Source organism: Schistocerca cancellata, chromosome 10 (genome assembly GCF_023864275.1).
Source record: "Schistocerca cancellata isolate TAMUIC-IGC-003103 chromosome 10, iqSchCanc2.1, whole genome shotgun sequence".
NCBI lineage: Eukaryota > Metazoa > Arthropoda > Insecta > Orthoptera > Acrididae > Schistocerca > Schistocerca cancellata.
Window position 1 is genome coordinate 53,527,704 of NC_064635.1, and position 19,059 is coordinate 53,546,762.

A 19,059-nucleotide genomic window follows, 5' to 3' on the forward strand; every position below is an offset into this window, starting at 1 on the left:
TTTCTTCATTTTAAATCACACATAGCAGTTTTCTTATGTACTGCAAACATAGCCAAAACAAGGTGCTTCATTAATCATTTTTTCAATTAACGTTATGATCTATCTCGAAGCCGAAGAAACTGAACACATCTTTTTATTATTTTTCATTTTTTGAAAAACATATTTTATAGGTTGTGAAGTTCCATGAGAAGTGATTAACTCTATGTACTGAATTTGCCCAAAATTAAATGATAATCCATTTCACAAGCTGTGACACAGTCGCGAATAAAACAGTAATCCACAAAATATCAATAAATTTACTTTATTTTCGTCTTTGATCACAAAACTGTTTGGTCGTTAGACTAACGATTTCGGTCAACGATGACCATGTTCATATCAGCAGTAAAACACAGGAAAACCAAACACAACTGTAGACAGTCTACATCTTAAAACAATAAAATATGTCATAATGAAAAGAATTACTTTTACATTCATGTTTTGCAGATATATAAAAGAAATGTTCTTCATTATTGCCTACTTTGTTGTTTTAAGATGTAAACTGTCTACTAGTTGTATTTGGTTTTCTCATACTTTGATGCCGATCTGAAGATGGACATTTGTTGAATGAAACTGGCTTTCGGAGAACCAAAATAGATCATAGATGGAAATAAAAGAGATAGTCCATTTGCCTTGAACAATTTGTTGATGTTTTAGAATATTATATATATATATATATATATATATATATATATATATATATATATCGACCTTTGCCACAATTGTGTAAACAGTCCATTTTAACACGGGTAATGTGTCACGAAGCAAATACCGTCCACACTGGCGGAATGTTACGTGATACCACGTACTTATACGTTTGTGTCTATTACAGCACCATCTATCACAAAGCGAAAAAAGTGGTCCAACTAAAACATTCATATTTCTTTACGTACTACACGAATATGTAGTAAAAAGTGGGGGTTCCTATTTAAAAAAAAAACGCAGTTGATATCCGTTTGACTTATGGCAGTGCCATCTAGCGCGCCAACCATAGCGCCATCTGGTTTCCCCCTTCAAGCTAGACAAGTTTCGTTCTTTGTAGTTTTTTCCTTTGATGCTTATTTCGTGAGATATTTGGTCACTATCAATGGACCACCCTGTATATATTTTAGACCCTTGTGGCACACCATGATTAATTGAGGGCGCCAATGAATACTAAATTGATGGTTTACTTTTCAAACCGAATGCTTTCAAAGTTATACTCCAGTATTTTCAAGCCTGTGGAATATGATGACGAAAATTTCTTCTTATGTGAGCTTATTTTTCAGTACATAAGAAAAGTAACTCCTATACATGAAGATTTGTATGGTAACATGACGTCTATTGGGTATTTCTAACATTGGTGGAAATTTATAAGTAAAAATCCGACAAATAAGCACATGTGTGACCAAAAAGAATGGTGTTTCATCTCCAGGGCAAGACCTTCCCACGTAGCCCATACAGAGAGATTGAACATAATAGCCGGGAACCCGTCGTCTTACAGAGAGACAAACCTCGTGGTGCAGTTCGTGGTGGTGGGCGACGGCGAACGGCACTGCGGCGATGACGTGTATGGTGTCGTCATCAGCGTGCGCTGCGACCAGTGGCTGTGGCGGATGCAGCACCACCAAAGCACCAGGCCCAGAGTCCTCCTGGTTCGGACCGCGACCACTGCTGGCGCCACCGGCGCTACCCCCTACTGTGGTTTCAGATTTCGATACCAGGTGGTGGGCTGTGTCGCCGCTGTGGTGGTGTCCTGATGATAGGATGACAGCCGGAGGAACTGTTGACATGGAAGGCAATTTAACAGTGATTCGGCTGTGAAAATTGTATAGAGTGACTAAAAATTGTTGGACAGATATGTAAGGCTGTATTTTACCAACACTATATGTTAACACACAGTGTCCATTTTGTAATTTCCTAATTTCATTGTGTCCCTGAACCAAAACCACTCCCCTCCAGGCAATCATCATAGGCCGCACCACCCACTCTTTCTGTCTCCATGATTTCTATCTCACCATTTATGGCTGTCCTATTCACCTCACTCCTACCTTAAAATACCTTGGCCTCACCCTTGACCACCATCTCACCTTGACTCACCATCTACTTACCATCGAACACAAAGCTCCCAACAGACTCTGCCTTCTGAAACTGCTGTCCAGCTGGACATGGGGTCTGCATCCTTCCACCATCCTTCACACCTACAAATCCTTGATCCGCCTCGTCCTTTGTTATGCCAGCATTGCTTGGATTTCCGCCCCTCCCAGGTTCTATAAATCCCTTCAAATACTCGAATGCCATGCACTCTGCCTCGCCTTCTGCATCCGCCTTCCATCCCCCATGTGCATCCTCTATGACCTCATCCCCTTCCCTCAACTTCTCTTTTTCCTTGAACACATCCCACCCTATATATTGTCCGCCACCTTGATCCACCTCACCCCCTGGTGTCTCCCTTCCTCTCCACCCCGAGTCATTGCTGTATTGTGTCTCACCCTCTCTCCATCTCCACATCCTCCACCTCCTTTCCCAACGCAACTTCCAACATCTACCCCTCCCGGATGATGAGCTTCACCCTGACATCTACCCTTCCTACCAACCCAACTCTAACCCCATCTTCCTTCTTTCTCCTCAGGGCTCCCTCTCCTACCCCTCCCTTCTCCTGAGCGACTTTCCTATCCCCCTCCCTCTCTTGCGCTCCCCTTCAGTGTTTCTCTACTCCCTCCTGCCTTGTCTTCCCTCTTCATCTCCTGCCCCACCAGTCTCCTGCCTCTTAGTGTACCCACTGACGTCCCTACTCTCTTCATCCCGCCCCCTCCCCTGCTGCCCCTTGCTCTCCTGTCCTTTTCCTTCCTCCCCGGCCTCTCCCTTGGCAGGTCCCACCTGGCAGTTTTATACTTCACTGTGTATGTCCCAAGTGGGTTTTAAGTTTGTTGTTCTGGAGTGTTTTTAATACTGTGGCCAACTTTTAACCTGTGTGTGTGCCTTCAGTGTCTTTTTTGTGTTCTACAAATCGCCAACTGTGTTTTTTAACTTTGTCGACTTTTTTAATTGTCCCCCAATGTAACATCTCCATGTCCGTGTATTTTTACCTCCATTATCTCCCCTTATTCTGTTTAAGGTCCCACTTTTTTATCACCTTATATGTAACATTTTCTTCTTGTATTAGTTGTCATGTCACTGTGCTGAGGAGTGGCGGATTGTGCCGCTGACAGCCCTCCCCTGTCCATATGGGGCAGGGGAATGCAATCACAATAAAGAAAAAAAAACCAAAACCACTCGAGATATGTAGATGAAATTCACAAACACAAATCACAGAAACACGCCTACACAGTGTGTCTCTCCTACAGGTCGTCAGGGGCATTTCCCCTGGTGTTTGGGAGATTTTCGCAATTTAATTTTTTCAATGAGTAGCTGGAGTCAGCCCAAGTAAATACTGCTCATCATGTCTTTCACATCATGCCCAGTATCACGGGAAAGCTTCAGTTTGTTTCCTATTACCAAAAAAATTGTTTTTAAAGGGGAATTTTATGCGTCCATTCGACAGAGCGCAACAGCCTTGCCACAGTGGATACACCGGTTCCCGTCAGATCACCGAAGTTAAGCGCTGTCGGGCGTGGCCGGCATTTGGATGGGTGACCATCCGGGCCGCCATGTGCTGCTGCCATTTTTCGGGGTGTACTCAGCCCCCCATCAACCATGGACCTTGTCGTTGGTGGGGAGGCTTGCGTGCCTCAGCGATACAGATAGCCGTACCGTAGGTACAACCACAACGGAGGGGTATCTGTTGAGAGGCCAGACAAACGTGTGGTTCCTGAAGAGGGGCAGCAGCCTTTTCAGTAGTTGCAAGGGCAACAGTCTGGATGATTGACTGATCTGGCCTTGTAACAATAACCAAAACGGCCTTGCTGTGCTGGTACTGCGAACGGCTGAAAGCAAGGGGAAACTACGGCCGTAATTTTTCCCGAGGGCATGCAGCTTTACTGTATGATTAAATGATGATGGCGTCCTCTTGGGTAAAATATTCCGGAGGTAAAATAGTCCCCCATTCGGATCTCCGGACGGGGACTACTCAGGAGGACGTCGTTATCAGGAGAAAGAAAACTGGTGTTCTACGGATCGGAGTGTGGAATGTCAGATCACTTAATCGGGCAGGTAGGTTAGAAAATTTAAAAACGGAAATGGATAGGTTAAAGTTAGATATAGTGGGAATTAGTGAAGTTTGGTGGCAGGAGGAACAAGACTTCTGGTTAGGCGAATACAGGGTTATAAATACAAAGTCAAATAGGGGTAATGCAGGAGTAGGTTTAATAATGAATAGGAAAATACGAATGCGGGTAAGCTACTACAAACAGCATAGTGAACGCATTATTGTGGCCAAGATAGATACGAAGCCCACACCTACTACAGTAGTACAAGTTTATATGCCAACTAGCTCTGCAGATGACGAAGAAATTGAAGAAATGTATGATGAAATAAAAGAAATTATTCAGATAGTGAAGGGAGACGAAAATTTAATAGTCATGGGTGACTGGAATTCGAGTGTAGGAAAAGGGAGAGAAGGAAACGTAGTAGGTGAATATGGATTGGGGCTAAGAAATGAAAGAGGAAGCCGCCTGGTAGAATTTTGCACACAGCACAACTTAATCATAGCTAACACTTGGTTTAAGAATCACGATAGAAGGTTGTATACATGGAAGAACCCTGGAGATACTAAAAGGTATCAGATAGATTATATCATGGTAAGACAGAGATTTAGGAACCAGGTTTTAAATTGTAAGACATTTCCAGGGGCAGATGTGGACGCTGACCACAATCTATTGGTTATGACCTGTAGATTAAAACTGAAGAAACTGCAAAAAGGTGGGAATTTAAGGAGATGGGACCTGGATAAACTGAAAGAACCAGAGGTTGTACAGAGTTTCAGGGAGAGCATAAGGGAACAATTGACAAGAATGGGGGAAAGAAATACAGTAGAAGAAGAATGGGTAGCTTTGAGGGATGAAGTAGTGAAGGCAGCAGAGGATCAAGTAGGTAAAAAGACGAGGGCTAATAGAAATCCTTGGGTAACAGAAGAAATATTGAATTTAATTGATGAAAGGAGAAAATATAAAAATGCAGTAAATGAAGCAGGTAAAAAGGAGTACAAACGTCTCAAAAATGAGATCGACAGGAAGTGCAAAATGGCTAAGCAGGGATGGCTAGAGGACAAATGTAAGGATGTAGAGGCTTATCTCACTAGGGGTAAGATAGATACTGCCTACAGGAAAATTAAAGAGACCTTTGGAGATAAGAGAACCACTTGCATGAACATCAAGAGCTCAGATGGAAGCCCAGTTCTAAGCAAAGAAGGGAAAGCAGAAAGGTGGAAGGAGTATATAGAGGGTCTATACAAGGGTGATGTACTTGAGGACAATATTATGGAAATGGAAGAGGATGTAGATGAAGATGAAATGGGAGATACGATACTGCGTGAAGAGTTTGACAGAGCACTGAAAGACCTGAGTCGAAACAAGGCCCCCGGAGTAGACAACATTCCATTGGAATTACTGACGGCCTTGGGAGAGCCAGTCCTGACAAAACTCTACCACCTGGTGAGCAAGATGTATGAAACAGGCGAGGTACCCTCAGACTTCAGGAAGAATATAATAATTCCAATCCCAAAGAAAGCGGGTGTTGACAGATGTGAAAATTACCGAACAATCAGTTTAATAAGCCACAGCTGCAAAATACTAACACGAATTCTTTACAGACGAATGGAAAAACTAGTAGAAGCCGACCTCGGGGAAGATCAGTTTGGATTCCGTAGAAAAATGGGAACACGTGAGGCAATACTGATCTTACGACTTATCTTAGAAGAAAGATTAAGGAAAGGCAAACCTACGTTTCTAGCATTTGTAGACTTGGAGAAGGCTTTTGAAAATGTTGACTGGAATACTCTCTTTCAAATTCTAAAGGTGGCAGGGGTAAAATACAGGGAGCGAAAGGCTATTTACAATTTGTACAGAAACCAGATGGCAGTTATAAGAGTCGAGGGACATGAAAGAGAAGCAGTGGTTGGGAAGGGAGTAAGACAGGGTTGTAGCCTCTCCCCGATGTTATTCAATCTGTATATTGAGCAAGCAAAAAAGGAAACAAAAGAAAAATTCGGAGTAGGTATTAACATCCATGGAGAAGAAATAAAAACTTTGAGGTTCGCCGATGACATTGTAATTCTGTCAGAGACAGCAAAGGACTTGGAAGAGCAGTTGAACGGAATGGATGGTGTCTTGAAAGGAGGATATAAGATGAACATCAACAAAAGCAAAATGAGGATAATGGAATGTAGTCGAATTAAGTCGGGTGATGTTGAGGGTATTAGATTAGGAAATGAGACACTTAAAGTAGTAAAGGAGTTTTGCTATTTGGGGAGCAAAATAACTGATGATGGTCGAAGTAGAGAGGATATAAAATGTAGACTGGCAATGGCAAGGAAAGCGTTTCTGAAGAAGAGAAATTTGTTAACATCGAGTATAGATTTAAGTGTCAGGAAGTCATTTCTGAAAGTATTTGTATGGAGTGTAGCCATGTATGGAAGTGAAACATGGACGGTAAATAGTTTGGACAAGAAGAGAATAGAAGCTTTCGAAATGTGGTGCTACAGAAGAATGCTGAAGATTAGATGGGTAGATCACATAACTAATGAGGAAGTATTGAATAGGATTGGGGAGAAGTTTGTGGCACAACTTGACCAGAAGAAGAGATCGGTTGGTAGGACATGTTCTGAGGCATCAAGGGATCACCAATTTAGTATTGGAGGGCAGCGTGGAGGGTAAAAATCGTAGAGGGAGACCAAGAGATGAATACACTAAGCAGATTCAGAAGGATGTAGGTTGCAGTAGGTACTAGGAGGTGAAGAAACTTGCACAGAATAGAGTAGCATGGAGAGCTGCATCAAACCAGTCTCAGGACTGAAGACCACAACAACAACTCAGCCTTGTGATGCCAATTGAGGGGCTATTCGACCGAATAGTAGCGGCTCCGGCCAAAGACAACCATCGTAACGACCGGGAGAGCGGTGTGCTGACCACACGCCCCTCCTATCCGCATCCTCAACTGAGGATGAGAAGGCGGTCGGATGGTCCCGATGGGCCACTTGTGGACTGAAGACGGAGTGCTGCTGATTCGACAGAGCAGTCCCACATTAGTCCAGCACAATATTCGTTTCATCAGTGTATACTAACAGGCTGGCTGGAGTGGCCGTGCGGTTCTAGGCGCTACAGTCTGGAACCGAGCAACCGCTACGGTCGCAGGTTCGAATCCTGCCTTGGGCATCGATGTGTGTGATGTCCTTAGGTTAGTTAGGTTTAATTAGTTCTAAGTTCTAGGCGACTGATGACCTTAGAAGTTAAGTCGCATAGTGCTCAGAGCCAGTTGAACCCCTTTTTTTACTAACAGGGACTGTGAAACACGATGAATAGCCAGTACTGCAGCAGCCCTGCTGAGCCACTGCTCTTGTTTCACTGTCCCTGATAATACATATGGATAAAACGAATATCACACTAGACTAATGTGGTTCTACTCTGTCGAATCTGCACATAAAATTCCCCTTTAAAAATAAATTTCTTTGTAACGGGAAGCAAACCGGACACTTGATCTAGGCATCATATGTAATATGTGGTGAGCAGTATTTGTTTGTGCTGCCTCCTGGTACGCGTTGCACAAATGAAATTCCAAATATCCTTCCAAAAACTAGAGAAAAATCCAGCAGAAGACTCTTTGGCAAGAAGCCTGGTATATTCTTTACACAGCTGATGTGCCTCAACTGGAACCATGTCCTCCAGTATGCTGATTACACAGCATTCCTAGCCCTCTAATGTATCCTCCAAAAATCTGAACACTCACTCCAGATTCATCTCAACCAGTTCACATCGTTGTGTAACCCATAGCCCTCCAAAATCGAGGCAGTAACACTAGTCAACAGCCACTTTGCATCTGGGATGTGATACATCAACTAGAATGTATTTTGGTGTGTAGAATCCGAATACACCTTTCAAAATTTTCTAGCTCATAGAATTTTTGAGTTTTTAAAGATTTTTTATTTTTCGTGTTCGGATCTTGCTTGTTGCTGTTCTTCTGTTTTTATATTTAATTGTTTGTTTTTGATTTGCAGAGGAGAGCTAGAAGATATACAAATCGTCAGTAAATGGTTGGTGTGGTAATTCAGTGGTGTGAAAGAGATCCTCAGTGAATGTTTCCTGTGAAAGATAGTGCAAACTTTTTGTATTTAAAACTTACACTACGAAAAATGGCAACTAGGAAATCTCGTTACTGTCTAAACTACCCCGACAACTTTTGTTATATGTGTGGGAAATTCACTCCAAACGCCAATAGAAAACCAGTCACTGATTTGGTTAAGAAGGCACATAAAATGTATTTTGATTGTCCTGTTGGTGACCAAGATAAAAATTTTGCACCTCATATTGCCTGCACAACCTGTACTAAACCTTAACCGTGTGGTTGAAATGAAAATGCCGAGCCATGCCATTCGATGTTCCGATGGTGTGGTGTGAGCCTAAAGACCATTATTCAGACTATTACTTCTGTCTTATAAATATTTCGGAACATTCAAGCAAAATTAGACATAAAATAAAGCATCCAAATGTATCTTCACTGCATTTGCCTGTGACCCATGATGAGGGGTTACCTGTTCCTGTCTGTAATTTTAAAGCCACGGAATCAGACACCATATCAAGTGAATCAGGAAGTACTGAACATATAGAAGATTACTGCCTTCAATATCATGACACTTCGCCTCAGCTCTTTAATCAAAAGGAACTGAACGATTTGGTTCGCGATCCTAAACTTTCGAAACAGCAAGCTGAAGCTGTTTAATCAAAAGGAACTGAACGATTTGGTTCGTGACCTAAAGCTATCGAAACAGCAAGCTGGAGTCTTGGGGTCGAGACTGCAACAATGGAACCTTCTACCTCCAGGGACAAAAATATCCTGTTTCAGATCGAGAGGATATTTTTGTCCCTGAAGGTAGAAGGTTCCAGATCGAGAGGCAGAAACCATATGGCAGTTATAAATCGAGGGACATGAAAGGGAAGCAGTGGTTGGGAAGGGAGTGAGACAGGGTTGTAGCCTCTCCCCGATGCTATTCAATCTGTATATTGAGCAAGCAGTAAAGGAAACAAAAGAAAAGTCCGGAGTAGTCATTAAAATCCATGGAGAAGAAATAAAAACTTTGAGGTTCGCCGATGACATTGTAATTCTGTCAGAGACAGCAAAGAACTTGCAAGAGCAGTTGAACGGAATAGACAGTGTCAGCAAAACGAGGATAATGGAATGTAGTCGAATTAAGTCGGGTGATGCTGAGGGAATTAGATTAGGAAATGAGACACTTAAAGTAGTAAAGGAGTTTTGCTATTTGGGGAGCAAAATAACTGATGATGGTCGAAGTAGAGAGGATATAAAATGTAGACTGGCAATGGCAAGGAAAGCATTTCTGAAGAAGAGAAATTTGTTAACATCGAGTATTGATTCAAGTGTCAGGAAGTCGTTTCTGAAGGTATTTGTATGGAGTGTGGCCATGTATGGAAGTGAAACGAGGACGATAAATAGTTTGGACAAGAAGAGAATATAAGCTTTCGAAATGCGGTGCTACAGAAGAATGCTGAAGATTAGATGGGTAGATCACATAACTAATGAGGAGATATTGAACAGAATTGGGGAGAAGAGGAGTTTGTCGCACAACTTGACTAGAAGAAGGGATCGGTTGGTAGGACATGTTCTGAGGCATCAAGGGATCACCAATTTAGTACTGGAGGGCAGCGTGGAGAGTAAAAATCGTCGAGGGAGACCAAGAGATGAATACACTAAGCAGATTCAGAAGGATGTAGGCTGCAGTAGGTACTGGGAGATGAAGAAGCTTGCACAGGATAGGTTAGCATGGAGAGCTGCATCAAACCAGTCTCTGGACTGAAAACCACAACAACAACAACAACAACAAGATCGAGAGGTGCTTCCTTCCCTCAGTATTTCAATATGCAGAATTCAGTGTGTGTATGTATAGATGTCAATGGTCTAATGTTGCAGCTAGGTGTCAACATAATCCACAGGAGTGGCGACTATTTATTGACTCCAGTAAAACCAGCGTGAAAGCAGTACTACTGCTTAATGGCAATGTATTTCTATCGGTACCTCAGGCTTACGCAGTAGACATGCAAGAAACTTATGAAACCGTGGCTTTGCTGTGGTTTAAAAGCTGTTGCGCTCCTTGCAGGTTTACAGGCTGTATTCACGAAATACTGCTGCTTTTGTGCCTTTGATACAGCCATGACACGAAGAACAGTCAAGGAATGGCCAATAAGGAAATCATATGTTCATGGAAACGTAAATGTCAACAATACCCCATTGGTTGAGCCCAATAAAATCATTTTGCCTCCCCATCATATCAATAAAGTTGGGCCTTTGTAAAAGCTCTGGATAAAGAAGGTGAGGCCTTCAATCACTTAAAAGAAAAGTTTCCCAAATTGAGGCAAAGCTAAAAGAGGGTATATTTGTTGGACCAGAAATAAGAAAATTGCTGAAAGATCCAACTTTTGATGCCAAACTCACAGATATCCAATGAGCTGCTTGGTCTTCTTTTAAAGAAATTGTGAAGGGCTTTTTGGGTAACAAAATGGACTAAAGCTATATTACCATTGTGAATGACCACTTGGACAACTATAAGAGCATGGCGTGTAGAATGCCACTTAAAATTCACTTCTTACATTCTCACCTTGATTTCTACACAGAATTTTGGGAGCCGTAAGCGATGAGCATGGTGAACGCTTTCACCAAGACATTCTTACCGTGGAACAGCGTTACCAAGGCCGTTGGAACCCTTCGATGATGGGTGACTACTGGCGGGATCTTGTTACGGAGAGTGACGAAACGGAAAACAAAATAAGAGCTCCGTCGTCGCATTTTTCAGAAACCAAAGATGATTAAAGGTGAAAATATCGTCTGAACTTATTTGGACCTTTTATTGGCATAATGCCCATCGTGACCAGGCCAAATATCTCACGGAATAAGCGTCAAACGAAAAAACTACGAAGAACGAAACTCGTCTAGCTTGAAAGGGGAACTAGATGGCGCTATGTTGGCCTGCTAGATGGTGCTGCCATAGGTCAAACGGATATCAATTACGTTTTTTTAAATAGGAACCCCCATCTTTTAATACATATTCGTGTAGTACGTAAAGAAACATGAATGATTTAGTTGGACCACTTTTTTCGCTTTGTGATAGATGGCGCTGTAATAGTCTCAAACATATGGCTTTCAATTTTAGACGAACAGTTGGTAACAGGTAGGTTTTTTAAATTAAAAGACAGAACGTAGGTACGTTTGAACATTTTATTTCGGTTGTTCCAAATCAAATGGTTTAAATGGCTATTAGCACTATGGGACTTAACTCCTGAGGTCATCATTCCCCTAAAACTTGGAACTACTTGAACCTAACTAACCTAAGGACATCACACACATCCATGCCCGAGGCAGGATTCGAACCTGCGACCGTAACAGCAGCGCTGTTCCGGACTGAAGCGCCTAGAACCGCTCAGCCACCGCGGCCGGAAATCGGTTGTTCCAATGTGAAACATGTACCTTTGTGAACTTATCCTTTCTGAGAACGCATGCTGTAACAGCGTGATTACCTGTAAATACCACATTAATACAATAAAAATTCAAAATGATGTCCGTTAACCCCAATGTATTTGGCAATACGTGTAACGACATTCAACAGCGAGTAGTTCGCCTTCCGTAATGTTCGCACATGCACTGACAATGCGCTGACGCATGTTGTCAGGCGTTGTCGGTGGATCACGATAGCAAATATCCTTCAACTTTCCCCACAGAAAGAATTCCGGGGACGTCAGATCCGGTGAACGTGCGGGCCATGGTATGGTGCTTCGACGACCAATCCACCTGTCCTGAAATATGCTATTCAATACCGCTTCAAACGCACGAGAGCTATGTGCCGGACATCCATCATGTTGGAAGTACATCGCCATTCTGTCATGCAGTGAAACATCTTGTATTAACATCAGTAGAACATTACGTAGGAAATAAGCATACAATGCGCCACTTAGATTGCCATCGATAAAATGGGGGCCAATTATCCTTCCTCCCATAATGCCGCACCATACATTATCCCGCCAACGTCGCTGATGTTCCACTTGCCGCAGCCATCGTGCATTTTCCATTGCCCAATAGTGCATATTATGCTGGTTTACGTTAACGCTGTTGGTGAATGACGTTTCGTCGCTAAATAGAACTTGAGCAAAAAATCTGTCATCGTCCCGTTATTTCTCTTGTGCCCAGTGGCAGAACGGTATACAATGTTCAAAGTCGTCGCTATACAATTCGTGGTGCATAGAAATATGGTACTGGTGCAATCGATGTTGATGTAGCATTCTCAACACCGACGTTTTTGAGATTCCCGATTCTCGCGTAATTTGTCTGCTACTGATGTGCCGATTAGCCGCGACAGCAGCTAAAACACCCACTTGGGCATCATCATTTGTTGCAGGTCGTGGTTGACGTTTCACATGTGGCTAAAGATATCCTATTTCCCTAAATAACGTAACTATCCGGCGAACGGTCCGGACACTTGGATGATGTTGTCCAGGATACCGAGCAGCATACATAGCACTCGCCCGTTGGGCATTTTGATCACAATAGCCATACATCAACACGATATCGACCTTTTCCGCAATTGGTAAACGGTCCATTTTAACACGGGTAATGTATCACGAAGCAAATACCGTCCGCACTGGCTGAATGTTACATGATACCACGTACTTATACGTTTGTGACTATTACAGCGCCATCTATCACAAAGCGAAAAAAGTGGTCCAACTAAAAGATTCACATTTCTTTACGTACTGCACGAATATGTAATAAAAATGGGGGTTCCTATTTAAGAAAACGCAGTTGATATCCGTTTGACCTATGGCAGCGCCACCGAGCGGCCCAACCATAGCGCCATCTGGTTTCCCCCTTCAAGCTAGACGAGTTGCGTTCTTTGTAGTTTTTTCGTTTGATGCTTATTTCGTGAGATATTTGGCCCAGTTACTATCAAGGGACTACCCTGTATACATACAAAATAGTATTGATTTCCAACGTTCTGAATGTGAATTTTTGTTTGACTTAATTGTGTCAATCTTCGTTATTAACATTTTCTATTCTGCTGTGTATCTAGGAAATGTGACGTCATAGAGAAAAAAATGATTTCACCAGTGTAATCAGCGCCCCAAAATTAGGTAAATCCACCCATTTGCAAACCAGATGCAAGAAAAAGTTTAAATTTGTTAACTAGTGTAATTTAAGAAGCAGTACCTGTAGTTTCTGCTTCCATGCTTTTTACCTTGCCATTTATAACTCTCTTATCCAATTAACCTAAACATTTAAAATGGCCATGTAAATTATACTAATAATAATAATAATAATAATAATAATACAGTGCTTTGAAATACCTTGAACTAAACCCTGACTATGAACTAACATAGTAACTTCACGTACTAACCATCCTCAGAAAACCCTCGATAGACTAACTTTAAAACTACGAACCTGTTGAACAAAGAATTGCATCCCTCCACTATCTTTCACACCTACAAAATCTTTTCCCGAAGCTGGCTTACAAAACACTTGTTCGACCTATACTTGAGTATTGCTCATCAGTGTGGGATCCGTACCAGATCGGGTTGACGGAGGAGATAGAGAAGATCCAAAGAAGAGCGGCGCGTTTCGTCACAGGGTTATTTGGTAACCGTGATAGCGTTACGGAGATGTTTAACAAACTCAAGTGGCAGACTCTGCAAGAGAGGCGCTCTGCATCGCGGTGTAGCTTACTCGCCAGGTTTCGAGAGGGTGCGTTTCTGGATGAGGTATCGAATATATTGCTTCCCCCTACTTATACCTCCCGAGGAGATCACGAATGTAAAATCAGAGAGATTAGAGCGCGCACAGAGGCTTTCAGACAGTCGTTCTTCCCGCGAACCATACGCGACTGGAACAGGAAAGGGAGATAATGACAGTGGCACGTAAAGTGCCCTCCGCCACACACCGTTGGGTGGCTTGCGGAGTATAAATGTAAACGTCGCCTGGTGTCTGCCCCACCAACATTCTATCAATCCCCCGAAATCCTTAAATGCCATGCACTTTGCCTGGCTTCCAAATCTGATTACCCTAGCCTACAAGACACCTTTACCAGCTCATCACTTTCAACATCCTTGTCCACATTGGAACACGTCCCTATATCCTATACTTCTCTTAAGTTTGTCTCCAGCAGATCTATTAAATTACCAATCCCAGTGTGCTGCCCCATCTGCATCAAAACATCCCACCCACTCTACACTTACACACCCTCGATATCCTCTGCGATCTTAGTTTTAGCAAACTGCCACTCCCTAACAACGACATTCGCTCTGACATTTATTCCTCCTGTCAGACTGAGCTCACTCCTCCCTAATCCTTTCTCATTTCGTGGCTTCCCTACCTCCCCACCTGCTATGGACTCCATACCCAGATTTTATGCTTTTCATAAACTCAGTTCATTAACTGCAACGGCTGCAGGATCTACACTTTGTTAGTCTCAGCTCTTTCTTTGTGATATTGTGCACCTGGCGCTCTTGTGCAGTCTAATGAGTTAACTGCCTTTGCCTGCAATGGATCTTTTTGCAGAATCTAGTAGCTCGTTATAAACATCCTCTTCCATGCATTTTATAAATATCACAAGTGTCCAAAATTGTGTTTATGCCGACCTTTGATCACTTTCGCATCTGATATAGATACGCAATATACAAAATGAAACTGTCTATGCACCGTCTTAACAGAAGCAATCTCAACATAATAAAACATCATCTGTTTATTTGTTTGTTTTTCTCTTGTTTTTTGAATGATGATACCGCTATTTGACTGTAATAGTTTTTATTTTATTATTATAAGACCCAGATTTCGCCCATAGGGCAATGTCAAAAGACCTAAGACTGATGACTTTTGACATAAAAATACGTTTTTCTACTTGAAAATGGCCTAAGGTCGGGATCTGGATCGTATAGCAACAAAATAAGAATTATTACAATCAAGTGGAGCCAGCATCATTCAAGAAGTCTATCATGACTTTGGCTCAAGCAAAAATAAAAATTAACATCGTTTCTCCTGAACAGACTCTGTCTTATTAGTCAAGTCGGTTTGGCTTACTCTACTCAGCAGATCTGAAACAACCAAACATAAATCCAACCACAAGTCCCTATGAGTTACCGAGCGAGGTGGCGCAGTGGTTAGCACACTGGACTCGCATTCTGGAGGACGACGGTTCAAACCCGCGTCTGACCATCCAGATTTAGGTTTTCCATGATTCCCCTAAATCGCTTCAGGCAAATGCCGGGATGGTTCCTTTGAAAGGGCACAACCGATTTCCTTCCCCATCCTTCCTTAATCCGAGCTTGTGCTTCGTCTCTAATGACCTCGTTGTCGACGGGACGTTAAATGCTAATCTCCGCCTACTCCCTATGAGTTATATGCATCTAATGTCTATATGCATGTTTACTTGGTTTGAAACTAAAGCACAACAAAGTTGGGCGTCTTGTTTCCCTTCATCTGCATGACATCTGCTTTAAATTACGTATTTTGAAGCCCGAGACGTATATGGAGATGCAATACACACTACTGGTCGTTAAAACTGCAAAGTCGTGAAGGCAGCATGCAGTGAAAATCCAAGAGTGACCGGACTATGGCCTACCGACACTGCAGTATGTCATTCTACGAGGTTCGTTCCGGAAGTAATGCCTCCTATGTTTTTGTGGTGACTTTAGATGTCCGCGCCAGATGTCGTTGGTGTAGTGCTGATGCTTGAACCTTCCTCTTTTATTTGCAGCTGGTTTCGACGTTCTGCAGCAGTTGGCGCCAGCAGCGGAATGTTCCAAAATGGAGTCTGTCTGACATGGATGCACGTGTGAGACAGTGATGTGTGATTGAGTTCCTCACTGCTAAAGAAATTGCACCGGCTGAAATCCATCGACGTTTGATATAAACTCCTGGAAATTGAAATAAGAACACCGTGAATTCATTGTCCCAGGAAGGGGAAACTTTATTGACACATTCCTGGGGTCAGATACATCACATGATCACACTGACAGAACCACAGGCACATAGACACAGGCTACAGAGCATGCACAATGTCGGCACTAGTACAGTGTATATCCACCTTTCGCAGCAATGCAGGCTGCTATTCTCCCATGGAGACGATCGTAGAGATGCTGGATGTAGTCCTGTGGAACGGCTTGCCATGCCATTTCCACCTGGCGCCTCAGTTGGACCAGCGTTCGTGCTGCACGTGCAGACCGCGTGAGACGACGCTTCATCCAGTCCCAAACATGCTCAATGGGGGACAGATCCGGAGATCTTGCTGGCCACGGTAGTTGACTTACACCTTCTAGAGCGCGTTGGGTGGCACGGGATACATGCGGACGTGCATTGTCCTGTTGGAACAGCAAGTTCCCTTGCCGGTCTAGGAATGGTAGAACGATGGATTCGATGAGGGTTTGGATGTACCGTGCACTATTCAGTGTCCCCTCGACGATCACCAGTGGTGTACGGCCAGTGTAGGAGATCGCTCCCCACACCATGATGCCGGGTGTTGGCCCTGTGTGCCTCGGTCGTATGCAGTCCTGATTGTGGCGCTCACCTGCACGGCGCCAAACACGCATACGACCATCATTGGCACCAAGGCAGAAGCGACTCTCATCGCTGAAGACGACACGTCTCCATTCGTCCCTCCATTCACGCCTGTCGCGACACCACTGGAGGCGGGCTGCACGATGTTGGGGCGTGAGCGGAAGACGGCCTAACGGTGTGCGGGACCGTAGCCCAGCTTCATGGAGACGGTTGCGAATGGTCCTCGCCGATACCCCAGGAGCAACAGTGTCCCTAATTTGCTGGGAAGTGGCGGTGCGGTCCCCTACGGCACTGCGTAGGATCCTACGGTCTTGGCGTGCATCCGTGCGTCGCTGCGGTCCGGTCCCAGGTCGACGGGCACGTGCACCTTCCGCCGACCACTGGCGACAACATCGATGTACTGTGGAGACCTCACGCCCCACGTGTTGAGCAATTCGGCGGTACGTCCACCCGGCCTCCCGCATGCCCATTATACGCCCTCGCTCAAAGTCCGTCAACTGCACATACGGTTCACGTCCACGCTGTCGCGGCATGCTACCAGTGTTAAAGACTGCGATGGAGCTCCGTATGCCACGTCAAACTGGCTGACACTGACGGCGGCGGTGCACAAATGCTGCGCAGCTAGCGCCATTCGACGGCCAACACCGCGGTTCCTGGTGTGTCCGCTGTGCCGTGCGTGTGATCATTGCTTGTACAGCCCTCTCGCAGTGTCCGGAGCAAGTATGGTGGGTCTGACACACCGGTGTCAATGTGTTCTTTTTTCCATTTCCAGGAGTGTAGTTGTATGGAGATGACAGAATATACGTGAGGCGATGGGTATGGCATTTTCAAGATGGTGAAGAGGATGTGCACGACAAGTAATGGCCCGGTCGATCCTGCACGGCTCTCATCCCTCGCAATGAAGAGCGTCTTGATCAACTCATCCGTGCTGCTCGGCGGACAACGACCAGACAATTGTGTGCAAAGCTGAATGTCGGCTGTAATGCCTTGGAAACAATGTTGGAACATCTTCGTTGTCGCAAAGTCTGTGCGAGATGGGTCCCGTGGATGCTTACAGATGAACAGAAAACTCACCGAATGGAAATTTGTTGTGACCTGCTGGACCTATAGGAAGCTGAAGGTGACAATTTTCTGAATAGTATCGTCACAAGAGATGAGATGTAGTGTCCCCACTATGAGCCAGAATTCAAAAGACAATCCATGGAATGGCGACATGCGAATTCTCTGTCAGAGAAAAAATTCAAGTCATAGCCATCTGCCTGCAAAGTGCTGTGCACAGTCTTCTGGGACAGCATGGGTGTGGTTCTTTTGGATGCTCTGGAGCCTGGAGAAACTGTCAATTCAGCACGCTAAGCAGGAAACCCGAATTTCCAGGGCCTAAGATCGGGATCTGGATCGTCTAGCAACAAAATAAGAGAGGATGACCAGCTTTCGCCTGCAACATGATAACGCCAGGCCCCACACCAGTTTTTCGACCTCGCATCTCACTGTAAAATTCGGCTGGAATGTCTTACCACATCCACCATACAATCCCGATTTAGCGCCTTCAGACTTCTATCTCCTTGGGCCTACATGGCAACATGGCAAACATTTTCAAGACTGGGATGCTGTTGCCGAAGGTGTAAGGATGTAGTGAGCCTCAGCTGGTTCCAATTTTTACAAGGGCGGCATGTAGGCTGTGCTTCATCGTTTGCAAAAGTGCGTAAAGAATAATGGTGATTAGAATGAGATTTTCACTCTGCATCGGAGTGTGCGCTGATATAAAAATTTCCTGGGAGATTAAAACTGTGTGCCGGACCGAGACTCGAACTCGGGACCTTTGCCTTTCGCACGCAAGTGCTCTACCATCTGAGCTACCCAAGCACGACTCACGTCCCCTCCTCATAGCTCCACTTCTGCCAGCACCTCGTCTCCTACCTCCCAAACCTTACAGAAGCTCCCCTGCGCACCTTGCAGAACTAGTACTCCTGAAAGAAAGGAGCCTGGGGGATGTTTCCAGAATGAGATTTTCACGCTGCAGCGGAGTGTGCTCTGATATGGTAGAGCACTTGCCCGCGAAAGGAAAAGGTCCCGAGTTCGAGTCTCGGCCCTGCCAGTAAGTTGACAAGGGATTCCAGATCGATTCCATATTTCTGGATTTCCGGATGGCTTTTGACACTGTACCACACAAGCGGCTTGTAGTGAAATTTCGTGCTTCTGGGATATCGTCTCTGTTATGTGAGTGGGTTTGTGATTTCCTGTCAGAGAGATCACAGTTCGTAGCAACTGACGGAAAGTCATAGAGTAAAACAGAAGTGATTTCTGGCGTTCCCAAAGGTAGTGTTATAGACGCTTTGCTGTTCC

The 19,059-nt window shown here is 44.1% G+C and overlaps 1 protein-coding gene and 1 pseudogene across 1 annotated transcript in view; one reads left to right on the top strand and one right to left on the bottom strand.

Annotated features, from left to right (window-relative positions):
• Window positions 1–19,059, bottom strand: part of LOC126106781 (uncharacterized) — a 166,565-nt gene that overhangs the window by 4,860 nt on the left and 142,646 nt on the right. The window contains exon 3 of the mRNA XM_049913162.1: window positions 1,530–1,798. Coding sequence (XP_049769119.1) covers window positions 1,530–1,798 — 269 coding nt within the window. The remainder of the gene's footprint in view (window positions 1–1,529; window positions 1,799–19,059) is intronic.
• On the top strand, window positions 3,562–3,679 carry LOC126106983 (5S ribosomal RNA; annotated as a pseudogene).